This window comes from Ptiloglossa arizonensis, chromosome 12 (assembly GCF_051014685.1).
Source record: "Ptiloglossa arizonensis isolate GNS036 chromosome 12, iyPtiAriz1_principal, whole genome shotgun sequence".
In the NCBI taxonomy this organism is placed as follows: Eukaryota; Metazoa; Arthropoda; class Insecta; order Hymenoptera; family Colletidae; genus Ptiloglossa; species Ptiloglossa arizonensis.
The window spans coordinates 4,211,126-4,229,956 of record NC_135059.1 but is presented as its reverse complement, the minus strand read 5'-3'; the positions used below and the strand labels follow the sequence as shown (position 1 = coordinate 4,229,956).

Sequence of the window (18,831 nt, the reverse complement as noted above, 5' to 3'; positions counted from 1 at the left end):
ACACCTTAATGCTAAGAAAAATATTGTAATATACTGTCGCCGTACAACCTACATAAGAGTACCTTAAAAAATTCCAGATTCGTTAATATGGTAAATTCAGAATTTGGAATGGTTATTTCCGTTCAATTTGCAGTGAGTACTCTGGTCGTGTGCTTTAGCCTTTATCAATTGACAACGACGAAACCCGCCAGCATTCAATTCTTACAGATAATAATGTACACTAGTTGCATGCTAACGCAGATATTCGTTTATTGTTGGTACGGGAACGAAGTTAAGTCGAAGGTTCGTTGTTACTACGAAGAGAACAGTACAATTTGAGTATCGATTGTGGTCTCGAGGCCTTTTTGTAATATATTCTGTCTTCTTTCAGAGCCTCGACATTTCTAACATGATTTTTCAAACCAACTGGATTTCACTCGACAACAACAACAGGAGAGTTATTTTGATGATCATGAGACGCGCGTCGGTGCCCATCGAATTGACCAGTATCCATATTGTGCCGATGAATCTCGAAACTTTTGTGAATGTCAGTATAAAAGAACTATTTTTCATTTTTATAATTTATGAACTGTCAAAGGTACGGAGTTATTTTATAATTGCAAAACGAATACATTTCCCGTTGATTGGTTTAAGGAACATTGAATAGGTTGTTCGCCATAACTCTTTAAGTATGTGTATTAAAAGAAAAATGATCGAAGTAAGTGTCACTCAGTTCGATAAGAGTCACCCAAATAATACACAATTTATATTACTTAACGTTTAAAAAATCTAATGGGAGCTCTCTGTTCTTCTATCAGTCTCCTCTCAAAACTTTATTGCATGTCAAAAGATCAGTCGCTTAAACCATTTAGTTTGTAACACTTTGTAGAGGCCCCTGAAAACCACGGTTATTAAAGTTTGATGACAAATATATCCACATTTTTCTATATTAAACATTTTCAAGGTTTTTCAAGGTCCCTACAGATTGTAAGACCTCCCTTTTCGTTGTCAGCCAACAGTAAACGAACACACCTATTGAAACAATTTTTATTGCAGATACTCAAAACTTCGTACTCGGCGTACAACGTGCTTCAACGAGGACAGGAATAGTGAACGAAATGTAGATAATTTTACGTCGTCGAAAAAACATTGTATTCAACCCATGTAAATAAGTGTATCAAACTCAAAGAATCGAAAAACCATCGCGGGAACAGAAGTTGAAGGGGTCGTCAAAGATACACGAAAAGTGTGTTAAGGAATATATAGCACGTGTAACAATCAATTTTATAAGGAATTGTCATCGCTTTTGGTATCAAAAAGTAATCTTGTTTACGTTCTCGTAAAATTACCGACGACACCGACTTCACACGTTCGAGGTACCGATGAACGCGTTTTTAACACTTTACAAACGTTCATTTTCTTTTTTATAACGTTTCGTTGTAAAATATATACATATATACATACATACGTACATATATATATATATATATATATATATATATGGCTTATGTCATCCGGTACTTCAAATACGAAATAATCGCTTGAAGACACCATGAGATGACGAAAGAGTCGAACTCACCTACTTTGGACGTAACGACGAAGAAAAGAAATCTCTTTGCAGATCAACTGCAATTCTTTATGCAGTTAGGTCGAGTCGTCCAGAATTTGGTTTTCGTGTGTCACGTTTTTGAAACTCCGCAACAGGGAACTGTCACTCAGAATTTGGTTATCGTACGACTACTCATTAGTGTGTTCAATGAGCCTTACTTACGTTCAACGAGTCCTAGCAACTGGCTCGTTGATGTACATTGCTTGTGATGGTCTGATCCGCGGTCCGTTGATCCACTTGTACAGCCAGATCGAGATACTCGGGTGTCGTCTGAAAACAATTAACAGAGGCTGAAATGAGTTTGTAAATTCGTGCATACGTTACCACGATCATGTCCACCGGTTGATTCTCGAAACTAGATTCTTAAAATACTATGGTTAAAATTGCAACATTTCGATAATTGTTCTCATAGTAGAAGCAAACATTTTCGTTCGGAACCATTCGAACAATCTTAAAATCGATATCGATGAGTTTTGTACTTTTACAACCTTCTTGCATCTTCAAGGGATTAATGTAAATTGCACTTACTCAAAAATTGCAAATTTTTTAACAGTTGTTTCTTCGATGATCCGATAGCCCGCATAATTAAGAAATACATAATTGTATCTTAAAAAAAAATTCCAAATTTGCTAGAATTACGAATGCAGAGTTTAGATTGGTTATTTTCGTCCAGTTCGCGGTTAGCACGATGGTGGTGTGTTTCAATTTGTATCTATTAGCGAAAACGGTACTTTAACACGGTGTTATTGTAGATTATAATGTACATTTCACTCATTTTTGAATACTCCCGCGTAAGTTTCTCGAGACTCTTACCTGCCTACTCACTGTTTATTGCAGTTACTCAAAGGTTGTTACTCGGTGTATAACCTGCTTCAACGAGATTAGATATAATACAACTCAACTGAACTATTTTCAAGACCCTCGAATAACGCGTTAAAGATGTGTAGCAAATAAACTTTATGGGAAACTGTCAGCTGTGTGCTATCGAAGGATTAACTTGTCCTTCTCAAGAATTTTTTCTTTCGTCTGTTGTTATTTTTCTCTTGTAAGATGTAACCGACGACACCGACGAAACACCGACTTGACACGACAAATGACCGAAGAATAACGACGATCGTTTAAATATTCATCCAACATCGTGTACAACTTTGTATCCGCGAACCATTCAGGTCTCTCGCGATTGGTTTACATTTTATGAAGTTTATCTCGTCGACTTGTTTTATTTGTTCCCATCGTGAAGTACAACTTTGCGTACGAGTTACAATGAGAAATGACATCACCGTGGGCAGGGTAAAATTACGAACGATGAGGGATGGTAAATGTTATTACTGAAAACACAGTTGCATAAGTCGAGTGGTCGCGGAGTCGGTAATTACGGTAATAACATAGCCCGTGAATCGGAAGGGATCGGTTCAGGGATGGAAATCGACTTTCTTGTGGGTGCATACGAAAGGATATCGATACTCCATCGTAGTCAGTGACATTCGAAACTCTGTTGAGCGAAGACGTCGTTCGTGTTCGCGTAATTCGAAACGAACATTTCGGTCGATATTTGAAGGACAAGCCGAGAGCAGGATTTTCCAAAAAACTTTTCTACAAAATCACATATACTTGACTCGGAGTGGAGTGTTTGTAAAATTTCTAGCCTAGAGACCGTCGCCAACGCCCGATCGTATCAGGAGTTTGCGTTAACGAGTGAGTAGAGTCGAGAGAGAAATTTGTAAAAAAAAAGACTATTCATGATTCACGTAATGCAATACGTGTGCACACTTCTCGCCGTGTGCGGTTGTCTGCGGCCAGCTTCCTGGACATCACCGTCGAGAAGAATCGCGTACCACGTTTACGCGATGTTCGTGTGGACATTGATACACATCCTGGGGCTCTCGCAAATATTGGATCTAATAATTAACGTTAACAATCAGAACGATTTCAGTGAGAATTTCTACGTGACGCTGGGCGTGTTTGGGATCTGCTTTAAAATGTGTCATTTGTTACTGACCCAACGGAATGTTGAAACTTTGATCAACACCCTCCAGAAGGAGCCGTTCGTGCCGACAAACACCGAAGAAATCGAAATTCGAACGAGATTCGACAAAGTAACCGAGTAAGTTCACTGGTATCCCATCGATCTGTCTGCCTTCCGTGAAAAATGGTTCTGTATCAATTTTTGGCAAGGTGCAACGATACGATCGGTTCAGAGCAGAGCTTGATCGATAATTGACGATCGAAATGTCTCGCATAGTGTAAAAACATTGGCTTCGAACATCGCGCAAATGTGTACAACGAACTCTCGTTGTACGATCGCTATTTGGGACCGAGCGGAGCCTTATAACGTGTAAGTACGATAGCCTGAGCGATTCGAATACGACAACCTGAACGATTCGGTTTTTCTTGGGCAAAGAGAATGATTAGGAAAGAATGAAGAGCGATAGAAGGAAAAAAGACAACGCTATAAGAATTTTATTTGCTATAATTTCCTCGGAATTGGCTCTTCTTTCTTCCATGTGTGTTCTCATTCTTTCTCACATCCTGCCCTTTTCTTCAACCGTCGTTCATTCATTTTCATTGCTTTCAATCGCTGATCTTTTCTTTGACTGCCAGCTGCTGCTGCTGCTGTCGACAAAATATAAAGGCGGCCGATTCGTGTGCAGTGTACACGTTGTAAGAATGCCAAGGATCCCGAATGGTGGTCGTTCAACGAGACAATACTATTACGTTTACAATACTATTACCAAGAAACGTGTATCGTGAATTAGAACGAGTATAGAACCACTTTGTCAAGGGCGATGTGGATTGTGGTGTCCCTTAGTTATCCCTAATATCCATAGAATGAAATTTTACAGTATAAGCAACAATTGTAGTTTCCTTGAACTGTGATTACGTAACAAGAATAGAAACACTCGAAAATATAAATAAAAAGAAACATTGTTTCAGGATTAACAACAATATGTTTGCAGACGGAACGCGATAGCCTACACGATTGTAATTAAGTGCTACGTAGCGTCGTTGTGCGTGACGTCGTTTTTCACAGACTTCAGACACAAGAAGTTATTTTATCGTGCCTGGCTACCATACGACTATTCCTCTTCGTTATCGTTTACCATTACTTACTTTCATCAAATTGTGGCCCTGGTGTACTGCTCGTTCTTCACTATTGCTTGCGACAGTCTGTTCAGCGGTTTCTTGATCCATATTTACTGCCAGTTCGAGATACTCGAGCATCGTCTGAAATCGATCGAAAAGGATAAGACCGTTTCGGCAAAACAGTGCGCTTATTCCCATAACAATATATACAAGTTCGTTTTTCGTTATTTTTTACAATTATCTTTGAAAACGTAAAAGTAGAATTTAAACAATTAATAAATTCTACACGATAATAAGTTTGAAAAAAAAAAAAAAAAAAAAAATACAAGATAAAATTCGAATCGATTTTGGTTGTTACGTTTGATAAGTATTACTTATTAATGCGAGTATTACATCGTCTCTGAGAGCACTAAGAAAACGTATATAATTGGAGGACAGTAATAACCTTTTACACGTGACAAGACCAAAACAACCGGTTCGCTCGAAAGCGGTTCAAGTAGCGATTGTTTATCTCAAGCTGAGACCCAGTCACGCGTGAACCGACCGACGAAGAAAATGAATGTGTGTGAGCGAGATAGAGCAACAGCGTTCGAGTCTCGCTTTACACGAGCTTGATGGCCGAAACTTCAAAGCGATACCACACGCATACCGGGTGTGTCGATTGTTAAAAAGTGTTTATATTTTTCACTATTCCCTCCGGAGTATTACAAATGGCTTGGTTCACTTATGATTAAAAATAATTCGTATAAGTAAAGAAGTCGTGTTTGGACTTATTTTCATCGGGAGAAGCTAACCAATTCATCGATAATACTGCCGCGAAAGTGTAATGAAAAACATAAAACTTTTGATTTTCAGTAATGGACGAAATTCGATCCTCTTTTAAACGTTTCATCCTGAGCCTATTGGACACTTCGGTAAGGGTTCGTGCGATGAAAAAGAATTCGAAAAGTTTCTTACAATTGTTATACGTTTCAATAGTAGCCATAGAGACCGAATCTACACGAGATCTTGGTGAAGACTAATTTCTCTTTGAACTCGTTGCAGATTTGCTACGATGTTGAACAAAGAATTCAAAGCGATCATGTTCGGTCAGACGTTAGTAAGTATGACCACGTTGTGTTTCAATCTCTATCAACTGACGCAAAAGGAACTGGGCTCGAAAATGTTGGAAGTAATGATCTACTCGGTTAACACCCTTTTGCAAATATTTTACTACTGTTGGTACGGGAACGAAATCAGACTGAAGGTTTGTTTTTATCATCGAACGAAATCCTATTTTACGATTAAATCGCTCGGCTTTTCCCGTAATGTTTTTCGTCTATAGAGTCTCGAAGTTCCCAAAATGATATTTGAAAGTAATTGGCTAACTTTGGACAACAACACCAAGCGCATTCTCTTAATGATCATGAGGCGTGCTACGATACCCATCGAATTTTCCAGCGTTCACATCGTAACCATGAATCTTGACACTTTCATGACGGTCAGTACGCAACTATTGTATCTTGGCAATGGACGATAAAGGTTCAAAGTTTCGTAAATTGAATAAGCAACAGTCAGAGTGGATAAGTCGTATCGTTGAAAAAAGAAATCTATCTCGAAACAAAACTTCCATTCGCTCGAAACCACTGTGCGTTAATTTCAGACAGCACAGCCTGAATTCAATTTTCGTGCCGTTTCTGCTGAAAAAGAAAAAAAATAAAACACGTGCACAAATTTCAAAACATTGCAATATTTACTACGATGCTTCTACTTGGGTCACGAAACCTCGTTTTATTATCACTGTATTCGAAATTAAACGGACTCGTGCTTTTGTATACGCGCATTAAGAATCTCGTGTTCTTTTTCTAGAGAAACGGTCCTAAGATTAGTTGACAATTATCGAACATTATCAAATCCTCTATTTATAACAGTTGCTCAAAACCTCTTACTCGGCGTATAACTTGCTTCAATGAGCTCAGGCACACTAAAAAGAAATGTGGAAAATTAGCCCGACGTAGAAAGAAAGTATTCTTTCAACTCTTCTGACCGAATGTACTTCTAGAAGATCGGAAAGAAGATGTAGGAACGAGGTGATCGATCGTATTAGAAAAATGTATCGATGTATGTAGACAGTAATACACGGTACAGATGTCAATAAATATAATAAAAACACTGTTGCCGAAAGTTAACTTGCCTTTCGCACAATTTCATCCGTCGTGCTACACCGAACTCGTGAAACAATATTCCTACACTCGACAGTACCAACTTGAACGAGAAACGAAGTCTAGACAAACGTGTCTACAACGTATCGTACTTTGCTCATTTTTGTAATTTTTCCTTCCTTTGCTCGATATTATTTTTCATTCGACATATTTTAAGGTAGAAACGAAGTCTAGACAAACGTGTCTACAACGTATCGTTCTTTGCTCACGTTGTACATTGCTGGAAACATATCCTCGCCTTTGTGTACTCGTTTTCTACCTTAAAATATGTCGTGTAAGTACGAATGGAAAATAATATCGAGCAAAGGAAGGAAAAATTACAAATACGTATTACACAGAGAGTAAATTCATTCTTGAAGATATAATCGCGGTAAGTCGCGTGGTCGTATCGCCGGTAATTATTCTAATAACATAGCGAACTGTCTTCTCCGAGGGCGCACAAGAAACGCCGATATAGTCTATGGTTGTCAGTGGTGCACGAAACTTTCTCGACCAAGGATCGCGAAGACGAAATGTGCTCTTCATTCGCATTTGCACGTTTCCCTACTATGCGTGATCTCGCGCAATAAATAATTCTTAACGTGTAAATAGTGATAAAAAAACCAATGTCGAGACGCGCGCTGAAGTAATACAGTTTGAACCTAACGCGACACAATCGTAGACTTCGCGATACGTTACGAACAAATTTTTGCCGATACATGCCTGAAATATTGTAGGAATTACATCCCGAACGAGTTCCCAATTTTGTAGGAATTTATTGGAGGAGTTATTGTATAAAGGTGAATACAATTATAGGACGTACGTATATTGGGTGTACGAATCGAGTAGTGGAAATAAAACAATAACAAAACACAGAAACTATAACTACCCTGACTACGCTTTCTCGACTCGAGAAAGAGTCAACTCAACAAGTTTCGCCTCATTTACAACAAGTGCTCTCAAATACTCTTCTCTCGCATCCTATGTTCTTACACATTGGTTCTCTTTCATTTTGATTCTTAGCCTTTTCTACTTCATGCATCTGGTCACGTTCACCCAAAGTTCCTCGGTCTAGCACTATCTCAATTGTTCGTTTTTCATACCTCAGTTCACACATCCAGTTTTTCAATTCAAAACGCTCTTCTTTCACGCCTTGGATACACTTCACTCGCTCGACTATCTCAAAGACACATTTTCTCCGGACCACACGCATTTCCTTTTTTTTTCTCCTCACACACAAACACACACAAACATACATATCACTCACTACCATCCTACAATATTTTTCGAATTTGTCTAGAATTGACAATGCACACATTACGATGGACATTCATGATGCTGACCATGTGCGGTTGCTCGCGACCGACATCTTGGGCATCTCCGTTCAAAAAGTTCTTGTACGACGTTTACACGGTCCTCGTGATCCTTCTGACACACAGTGCCGTGCTCTCGTTAATTTTAGACCTTGTTTTTAACGTCGAAAACCAGGACGATTTCAGCGACAATCTTTACGTGACGCTCGCGGTGATCGTCGCCTGCTGCAAAATGTGTAGTTTTTTAATAAACCGAGGAAATGTTGCGGTTCTGATCGAGAAACTCGGAGAGGCGCCATTTTCGCCCACAGTCCCCGGGGAAATTGAAATTCGAACGAGATTTGAAAAAATGAACAGGTAAGTGCGACCATGATTTTTTATCGAAAAGGACGAACAACGAAAGAGTTCGTTTATTGCAAAAAAAAAACCAGTGTCCCGATGATTAAAATTCGAAAGTTTTGGACTCTTTCACGGTGCATATTGTTGTAACGTTTAAATAGATATTGTACACATTTACAAAAGAGGAAAAACATTCCAACGTAAGAGAATTCTAACGCATAGAAATTCTAATAGAATAAAATTATAAAAGTATTTACAGAAAAAAGAGAACAGAAAGAAACACTCAGTAATATTTAAAAATTTCGAACAAATGATATTAGAGATACATACGAGCATATGTATATATTGAATATGATACAATCAGATGAAACCACTTGAGTAACAAAAAATAATAATTATATACGAATCGATTACGAAATAAACGCGCATTTTTGCAGGTTGAATACAATTGCTTACACGTCTCTATTTCAATTCTGCATTGCATGGATATGGATAACATCGTTTTTCACAGATTTGAGGCACAGAAGATTGGCGTATCGCGCATGGATACCTTACGATTATTCCTCGTCACTTTTTTTCACCGTTGCTTACGCTCATCAAACTATAGCCATAACGGTGTGCTCGCTGTTGAACGTGGCTTACGATACTTTGTACAGCGGACTATTGATACACATATTCTGTCAGTTGGAAATACTTGGACGTCGTCTGAAAAACATTACAAAAGATGAGAACGACTCGGTGAAGCGGTGCGCTTATCATCATCACTGTATATACAAGTTAGTTGCTTGATTTCGTTTTTTAACTAGAAACACAAGAGTAGAGGGTCTGACATGAAATCGAGCCTTTAGTGGATCATATATTTAATTAAAAAATTGAAGGAGTTTGCATCTCTTACTCCTGGCAACCTTCTGCTTTTGTTACTATATTTCGAGTGTTCATTGCTCTCTATTACTAAATAATAGATTGCTCAAAAAGTTTTGTTGTTCAGTAAGAAATGGAGCTATTAGGTTCGTCGTTTGTGGAACATGTGTGAATATTTACAGTTGTATATTTGCGACAGTACATTCGTATATTTACAGTTGTTCAAAGTTGAAGTATCATAGTATTCTTTTACAATGGAAAAAACGACAAAACTTATTGAACAACTTAATATACAACGGCTGCGCTCGAATTAATTCGGGTAACAGAATCACCGGATAAACAAATGAAACCATTCTTAACGACTGAAACAATGACAAGTAAAACGAAAGGAGGTATACAAAATTTGAAACAAAAATTTTCGAATACATTCTTATAATTGCCTTTATATATTTAGAAAATTTTTAAGCGAAATAGGAAAACGTTGCGTCTTTTAGATCGACTACTAAACAAAATTCGAAAATATCAATATCTCGATATATTTCTTATGTGATAGCTGATTCTCGAGAAATAAAATAACACGCAATGATAATTCATCCCGGTACGATTCAAGTGAACCCCAAAAATGTAAATGTAAAATGTGTATATATGTTCGATCAATTTCTATTTCTGAAATTAATTGCAGATTCGCAACAATGGTGAACGAAGCATTTAAAACGATTACGTGCGCTCAGTTTGTGGTCAGCACGTCGATCGTGTGCTTCAATCTTTATCGATTGACACAACGAGATTTGGGTTCGAGATTCATCGAAACGGTGCTCTATGCGATTTGTATACTCATAGAGATATTTTACTACTGTTGGTATGGAAACGAAGTCAGACTGAAGGTTCATTCTTGTAATAAAATGTTCCAATTTTCGTTTAAACCCTTGCAATTTTACACAACGTATCTCTCCACAGAGTCTCACGATTCCTGACATGGTGATCAAAAGTGATTGGTTGTGCCTGGATACCAACACTAAGAAGATTCTCTTAATGATCATGAGACGCGGAACGGTGCCGATTGAATTCACCAGTATTCACGTTGTATCGATGAATCTCGACTGTTTCATGACCGTCAGTATGAAATAGATGTGTCTTATCATATACACTATCATAAAATAAAAACTCGGAGTCTTAATCATTAAGTTATTGCGATCTTTTAACTTAGAAATTGGACGTACCTTTTCGGCCAAACATTCGAGATAAATATCTCTAAAGAAAGTTTCGTATAGATTAAAATATGGAAGGCGTGGCTTGTAAATTTTACATTTCTTATTTTAACACGTTGACTGCTGGGCAATTTTTATATAATCATTATCGAATCGTCGTTAGTATTTATCGAATCGTCGTTAGTAAACGTTATCGGTCTAATCTGGATTTACATACCATTCAAAACAATTAGAGGACCGCATGTCAATAGAGTCTAAGAGAAGAATTTCATTTTTAAATATGTAGCCATATTTTCGCTTAATGCTTGATTTACGTAGCGTGTAGTTGACACTTTTAACGTGTTGTATATATTACTTAGGCGATCGTTTAATTATTTTGAGCAGTGCATTAATACACGACAAGTGTATTTCGATTGTGCAGATTCTTTCTGAGCGTGACTTCCAAAAAATCATTCGCACAGATTTGCGAATTTCTAGTATAGGTATACACTAGTACAGATATAGGAGAAAATAGCAGTATAGACAAGTAGGTCATCTTCACAATTCACTTTTGAACAGGATAATTTTTCTTTATCATAATCTTTATATTCCATATATGATAATTTATTTTTAAATTGAGCCATTTTTTAAATTATAAATTGTATATTCCGTGTACAATATTTATCGATATACTGAAGTATATATATTCTTCGGGGTGTAAAATGTAAAAGATAATAATTTTTAATTTAATTACACTTTGATTAGCTGTCGCTGAAATTATAAAGATTTTTTTTATCCGTTTGAAGCACCTTAAAAAAAATTATTCCGGCATTACGATTTACTAATCGTTTAATTTTAGATTTTCGTAAAATAATAGTCTATACTTCACTGCGTGTCGCGCAATTTCAAAAATTTTACAGTGAGAAATTCAAATAGGCAACGAACGAATTAAAGGTTTCAATACTTTCGAAATACAATTTTCAAACACGTAGAACAAATGTTTTTGACCGTAGTTGTATCCTTTAAACTTCTTAAATCTCATATCTTTTTTCTACAGTTACTCAAGACTTCTTATTCGGCATATAACGTGCTTCAACAGGGTCAAGAATAGTAATACAAACCTACAGATTTTTCGTTATTGCAAGAAAACGGTCGTCTTTCCTTCGGGAAAAAGTGATTGAAAGTAATTGAGTATAAACGAGAAGAACGTGGTATTGCAAACGTCTAAAAAATGTACTAGAATATAGCGAGCATAATCTTTCCTGCGAACATCAATAAATTCAATTAAATACGCTTAACGGTGTAGTGTTAATGATTCACTTGCCTCTATAGTAATTTCTTCCATTGTAATAGTTGAGATTAAGTAAAATTCAGCATCCAATGTAAAGCTCGTATTTGAAAAGAACAGTATCGCACGCCCTTCAAGTATTTGTTCTCCCTTTTTCGTGAACAGTATCCACTAAGAATATCAATTCATTTCGTTCTCACGTTTTACGTTTCAATTATTTTATTATAGGCTCACTCTTCTTATTTGCGATATGACACGTATTTCTGCGTAATATCGCAATGAAAAATAGCGTACTGAAAGTCAGATAAAATAGTTGTCTACCTTCGTTACGAATAGCAAGGGTTGTTACCTTTGATGAGCATAAATAAGTAAATCGGGTCGCTACATTCTGCGGTATTACGATAATAATATAGTCCGTCAAACTAAAGAGAAACTAAGGGGAGGCAATTCACTACCCTGGGGATAAACCAAGAGTCGGACCTTCTATAGTCTTCAATGATACCTAAACCTCTGTCTGTTATGTGTAATAATTTCTAAGACAAAGTTTTTCTTTCGTGACACAAGACTCGTTGCAACAACGAAAACCTACAGTCTACCATTCGAGTGTACTTCGTTAATCAACGACCGTGCTAAAGTTCATAATAAAATAGTGCGCTTTTAATTTGATAAAAATCGACTGTAAACATCATAATATATTACGAATCGTTGGTATCGTTCAGCAGAGATATTTTTCTTGCTGTCGAATGTGTAGAAATTTGATAAATTTTTATTAATCGACAATGCATATTCTGAGTTGGACATTTACAATTTTAACGATGTGCGGTGGTTTACGACCATCTTCTTGGACGTCTCTGTCCACGAAGATCTTGTACAATTTTTATACGATTTTCATCATTTTTATGACACACCTCGTCCTCCTTTTCCAATTTTTGGATATGGTTTTTAACGTTGAGAATCAGGATGACTTCAGCGACAACATCTACGTTACGCTGGCGATATTTGTGGCCTGTTACAAATTGTGCAACTACTTACTGAATCGAGAGAACATTGAGGTTCTGATCAACACTTTAAAAAAGGAGCCCTTTTTGCCAATAAACACTTGGGAAGCGGAAATACAAACGAAATACGAAAGAAACATCAGGTAAATCAGTTTATGCTTTTCATTGATACTGAAAAGTGGAGGCAATTTTATAAATTGTACACGTACATTTACTAACAAGGGAACACCGCGAACCGTCACTCCCGGATTTGAATGAAACTTTGTAGGTTTATAGAGTGATCCAAGACAAGAATAACGGTATGCTTCATTCGTGCCCAATCGCCCTTTAAGGGTGTGAAAACAACCCTCGAAGTCAAATCGGCGTTTCCACTTTTTCGCGTATATCTTTTAAAATACATGAAATACAAAAAAATGTTTTAGGTAAAAGTTTAATGGTACAATGAGCGCTATAAATTTACATTAAGAAAATTTTAAAACAAGTTTTTTTTCTTAAAAAGAAAATTTTTTTTTACGTTATTTTAAAGAATTTCTACATTTTGATAATAACTAAAAATATTACTTGTTTTATTCTGAATTCAACCATGTATACTAATTTTACTATACACCATCGACTTATGCAGATACACGACGAAACGTACACCGTGCGCGCGATTCCGCGTTAAAAACACACAGTAAATTACATATTCAGATTTCTTGTTTTCGTCGCACTTCCTAATACATGACGATATTGAGTATGATAACATAATAATAGCATAATATAAGATATTACATCAAGATTGATGACATGTTACATACTATATCACATATATCCATACATAAACATTTGTTTCATACTAATTTAATATTTTATCCTATTTTGAATAGGTTTATACATGTATCTCATTCAACATAGTTTTCACATAGGTGATGTGCATCAAAGAAATGTTCTATACATAGATACTTTTTGCAACAAGCACATCTTATAATAGCAGGCTTATCACACATATTACAACGAGGCAGGTTATATACTTCAGGAAATTTGAAACAGAAATCTACTGGATTTTCAAATTGCTGGTCTGGCCTTTGTTCAAGGTATCCACTTTTATACCAAGAGTATTTAAATAATTCCCGGAATCTCGGAGAAGACAACTGGTTGTGTGTGAGAGATTGCAGTTTGATAATATTATTTCGCAGATGTAAATTTATATCAAGATCATATAGTAACACCCGATCTGAAAAAGTTCTCACAAAATTTTTCCATACCCGAAAACCGTAAACATCCAGCGGTTGTATCAAACCTGTTGTTCCTTTCGGTATGGTTAACGTAATAAGTTCTTTGTCAGCCGGAATACTTTGCTGAAAAGTCGAAGGACAATGGCCGCTCCACGAATCAAGTAACAGAACACTTTGAAGTCCAGTCTTTGGTAAAAAGACTTCTTTAAGCCAAATGTTGAAATGGTGCGATGTCAACTTCCCAGATTTTGAAGCAGTAACATACACATTAGCCGGTCTAAATAAGCTTTCTTCTACCCTGGGTCCAAATTCCCCACTAGTTTCTTTTAACACCATAAATAGGGGTGACAGTAAATGACCGCTCGCGGAAATGGTAGGGAGAATCGTATAACTATGTGTAGTTGAGGATACTGACTGCACGGATGCTTCTATGGTCTTTCTACCACGGTACGATAACGTACGACCAGAATGAATTTCCAAATTAAATCCACTCTCATCAGCGTTGTAAACGTTATTTGGATTGTACATAGCAATGTATGGTTTTACCCGGTTTACGAAGTCGGTGGATGTTAATTGTAATTGTTGCTTGTCCCGTTGTGTGGAACGACTGATGAATTTTGTAACCTTTCTTGAAACGATGTTGTGCGCTTTTTTGAAATTCATGATCCAGGTATGGCCAGCTTTAAATGTAGGAAGGTCGACGTCCTCCTTTGCTTCTAGCGCCCATTGCTTTATATCCATGTCATGCACAAAGGAGCCCTGATTCATAGCAGCCTGAAATTTGTCCAGTACATACTTCACTATTGATAATATCTTCTCTCTGCGTGTACCACCTCTCGCCAATGTTTCTTCCCATTGATACAGTTGTTTAACTGATTTAACTTTTCTAAATTTATGTTGTACACTGTCGAGAGTCCTGCGCGTTTTTTCACCGCTTCTCCAAAATTCAACAGCTCGAGATTTATAATTGAGGTCTACGTTACCACTTTCACCCGAGACACACCTCTCATCAAATTCATTGCTACTAACGTTTTCCTCGATATTACCCTCTTCAACAAACTCACATTCTTGAGGCCGCGCTAGATCTTCGTATTCCAGGGTCGTAACATAGTCGGTTGTAAATGAAACTTCGTTCATACTATCAAGTATCATAGTATGTATAATTTCTGATAGTTCGATTTCCCTATGATTAACAGGAGACGGTGGTTTACTGGATATATGTAGAGCCGTTACCAGTAAATTAATTACGTTTGCCGGATTTATGTACACCATTTTATCGATAACTAATGCTACATGCAGTTGAAAGAGTACCAGTGATACTGACAATGAATTCCAGTGACGAAGACTAGGTATTTATAAGGAAACAGGAAGATAAGAAAAAGAATATCTTAACAATTAATACAAAGAACTGTCGGATGACATGCGTTTTCCGTGAATCACACTATCTCGTATTTACAGAGCATAAGATATGAGATTAATAACATCACAAACAGCCATGCAAAATTACCAATAATTGATTACACGGTTGAAAACGCAGGACCATCGGGGGAACGCGATAGCATTCTTGAAACTCAATTTTTTTTTTATATCTCATTAATATAAAATATATAGATTAAATATATCTCATACAAAACAAGTACAGTTATGAAATTTAATACATTTTAATATCTTTGAATATGTTATTGTATTTGTTATCGTCATATATTAGGAAATGCAACGAAAACAAGATATCTGAATATGTAATTTACTGTGTGTTTTTAGCGCGGAATCGCGCGCACGGTGTACGTTTCATCGTGTATCTGCATAAGTCGATGGTGTATAGTAAAATTAGTATACATGGTTGAATTCAGAATAAAACAAGTAATATTTTTAGTTATTATCAAAATGTAGAAATTCTTTAAAATAACGTAAAAAAAAATTTTCTTTTTAAGAAAAAAAACTTGTTTTAAAATTTTCTTAATGTAAATTTATAGCGCTCATTGTACCATTAAACTTTTACCTAAAACATTTTTTTGTATTTCATGTATTTTAAAAGATATACGCGAAAAAGTGGAAACGCCGATTTGACTTCGAGGGTTGTTTTCACACCCTTAAAGGGCGATTGGGCACGAATGAAGCATACCGTTATTCTTGTCTTGGATCACTCTATAAACCTACAAAGTTTCATTCAAATCCGGGAGTGACGGTTCGCGGTGTTCCCTTGTAAGTACGTATATCGAATAGAAATACTTAAAAGTAATGAGAAATAATATTTGAATATGTATTAACGATGTGCATTCAATAGAAATACTTATATATTATAGTAATAGCAATAAAAGTGATATTTAATTCAAATATCTGCTATATATAAATTGACACAAATAATGATTAAACCTGGTCTGTCCCCAAAGTAATAGTGATTGTTTACAGATGGAACGCGATTGCCTATACAATTTTAATCGAATTCTCTGTAGCATGGACATGGATAAACTCGTTTTTCAGAGATTTCAAATACAAACAATTAACATTCCGCGCATGGATACCTTACGATTATTCTTCTATGCTTTTGTTCACTGTAACTTACACTCACCAGATTGTAGGTATGACGATCTGCTCGCTGTTTAACATTGCTTGTGATACTCTGCACAGCGGTCTGTTGATCCACACGTATTGTCAACTGGAAATACTTGGACACCGTCTACAAAATATTATAAAAGATGATAACGACTCGGCGAAACAGTGTGCTTATCACCATCGTTGCATATACGAGTTGGTTTCCCATTTTTTTTTCTAAAAAAAAAGAAAACTCAAGAAAAGAGAAGCAGAAAATCTAACTTTTAACAAATCGTAAATCAATTTATAAGATTGAACTAGTTAATAAAGAATAAGATTCCTAATATTGTTATTAATACAAATAGTATAAATAGTACAAATAACATGAATTCATGCAAATAAACATAATTCGAGCAAAGACAAAGAATGAAAACGAAAAGATGCAAATACGGTGAGTCTAGTTTGCTTCCTAAAATTATTGCAGATTCGCCACAATGTTGAACCAAACGTTTAAAACCGTGGCGTGCATTCAGTTCTTGGTAAGCACTTCAGTCGTGTGCTTCAATCTTTATCAACTAACCGAAAGAGATTTAGGTTCGAGAATGATTGAAACGGTGTTCTACGCGATCTGTATGTTCACGGAGATATTTTATTACTGCTGGTACGGGAACGAAGTTAGCACGAAGGTTCATCTTTACTATAAAATGTTTCAATTTTCAATCAAGCCTTTGCAATTACACACGTTTTCCTCCGTAGAGTTACGAAGTCACTAGCATGATAATCGAAAGTGATTGGGTGTGTCTGGATATCAACGCTAAGAAGATACTCTTAATGATCATGAAACGAGCTACGGAACCCATCAAATTTACGAGCATTCACGTTGTGTCGATGAACCTCGAGTGTTTTATGTCTGTCAGTACGAAATAGATGTGTTTTCTATTGTACACCGTCATCCAATGAAAACTCGGAATTCTAATCATTAACGTATCGAGGTCTTTTAACTTAGAAATTGGACACATCATTTCGGCCAAACATTCGAGCTAAGTATCTCGAAATAAGATTGTTGAAATTGTTCCAATTTGCATTCTTCTGTAACAGATTGACCGTCGAAAAATTTTGATAAAATGATTACTGTCTTTCTAAACTCAAACGTTCCCAATTTAACTAAAATTATTTTTCAGTGTACCGATATACTGTTCAAAACAATTAGGATGACGCATCTCGAAATGACCAAGAAGAATATCTCAAATATCATAGATCAATGGAACATCGTGTAGTTTCTATAGGAATAATTTAATTAAACGTGTATATAATTTATACACCGTGTGAATTAAAACTCTGAAAATATTTGATACTCTAGCAAACAATATACTTGCGTAGACGATTCTCTAATTATTTTGAGCAGCGTATCGGCAAAGAATAAGTATACTTAACATTTGAAAATTGATTTCGGTCTGCCTACGTTTATCGAAATTCTTGTACAAGATCTACGACGATTAACGCGTCAAGGAAAACTGTATTAAATTCTAGAAATCTTACATACCTGTTTATTGCAGTTACTCAAGACTTCTTTCTCAGCGTTCAACGTGCTTCAACAGGGTCGAAAATAACGCAACAGTTTCAAAGAAAGAATAGTTTCGAGTCAAGAGGATTGGATCCTACGCGTAAGTAGAATGTGAACAGCATCGGATGATATTGTTTAACGAAGGTTGACTGTAACGTCTGACTCGGTACGCTGCCACGAAAGATCTCCTTTTTCAGAAGAACACAACAAACGTGGAGATTTCCTCAATAACGAAGAAAAACTGACTTTCATTCCTCTGGAACAAAATAATCCACGAAATTGGAACGAATCGAGAAAAACGTACCTGTCGAAACGCTCGAGAACTGTACCGAAGTATGTAGAGCACAATATTCGGTATGAATATCAATAAATTGTATTAAATTCTATTAATCGTGTTCTGTAGAAGAATAACTGGCCCGTATCTCTTCGTCGTTTCTCGAAGTGAATCAAATTCGATGACAAACGTAAAACGCGTATTTGAAATCGAATAGCGCGAGAGAAGTATAACAATTGTATTTCGTGTCTTTAAAATATTTTCTCTTCGCATTGAAAATGCTGATATTCGATTCCTATTCGCGTTTTACGTTTCGAATAATCCAACGTCTACCTTCTTTAGTTGTTCCGCGCACGCAACGTAATTCTGCGCGAGTTTTCAACGAGAAACAGTAGGCCACCAGCAAGGT

General features: G+C 36.3%; 1 protein-coding gene and 1 long non-coding RNA gene across 2 annotated transcripts; both read right to left on the bottom strand.

Annotated features, from left to right (window-relative positions):
- Nucleotides 1–1,741: 1,741 nt before the first annotated feature.
- LOC143153356 (uncharacterized) lies at nt 1,742–18,827 on the bottom strand. Its single transcript, XR_012993781.1, has 5 exons — nt 18,756–18,827; nt 18,128–18,404; nt 16,622–16,729; nt 4,700–4,813; nt 1,742–1,858 (listed from the first exon to the last, which is right to left on the bottom strand). It is a non-coding gene; the product is annotated as an uncharacterized LOC143153356 (long non-coding RNA).
- On the bottom strand, nt 13,066–15,625 carry LOC143153351 (uncharacterized). Its single transcript, XM_076324428.1, has one exon. It carries the CDS (start codon nt 15,322–15,324, stop codon nt 13,720–13,722), a length of 1,605 nt encoding a protein of 534 aa, XP_076180543.1. The 5' UTR covers nt 15,325–15,625; the 3' UTR covers nt 13,066–13,719.
- Nucleotides 18,828–18,831: the final 4 nt, after the last annotated feature.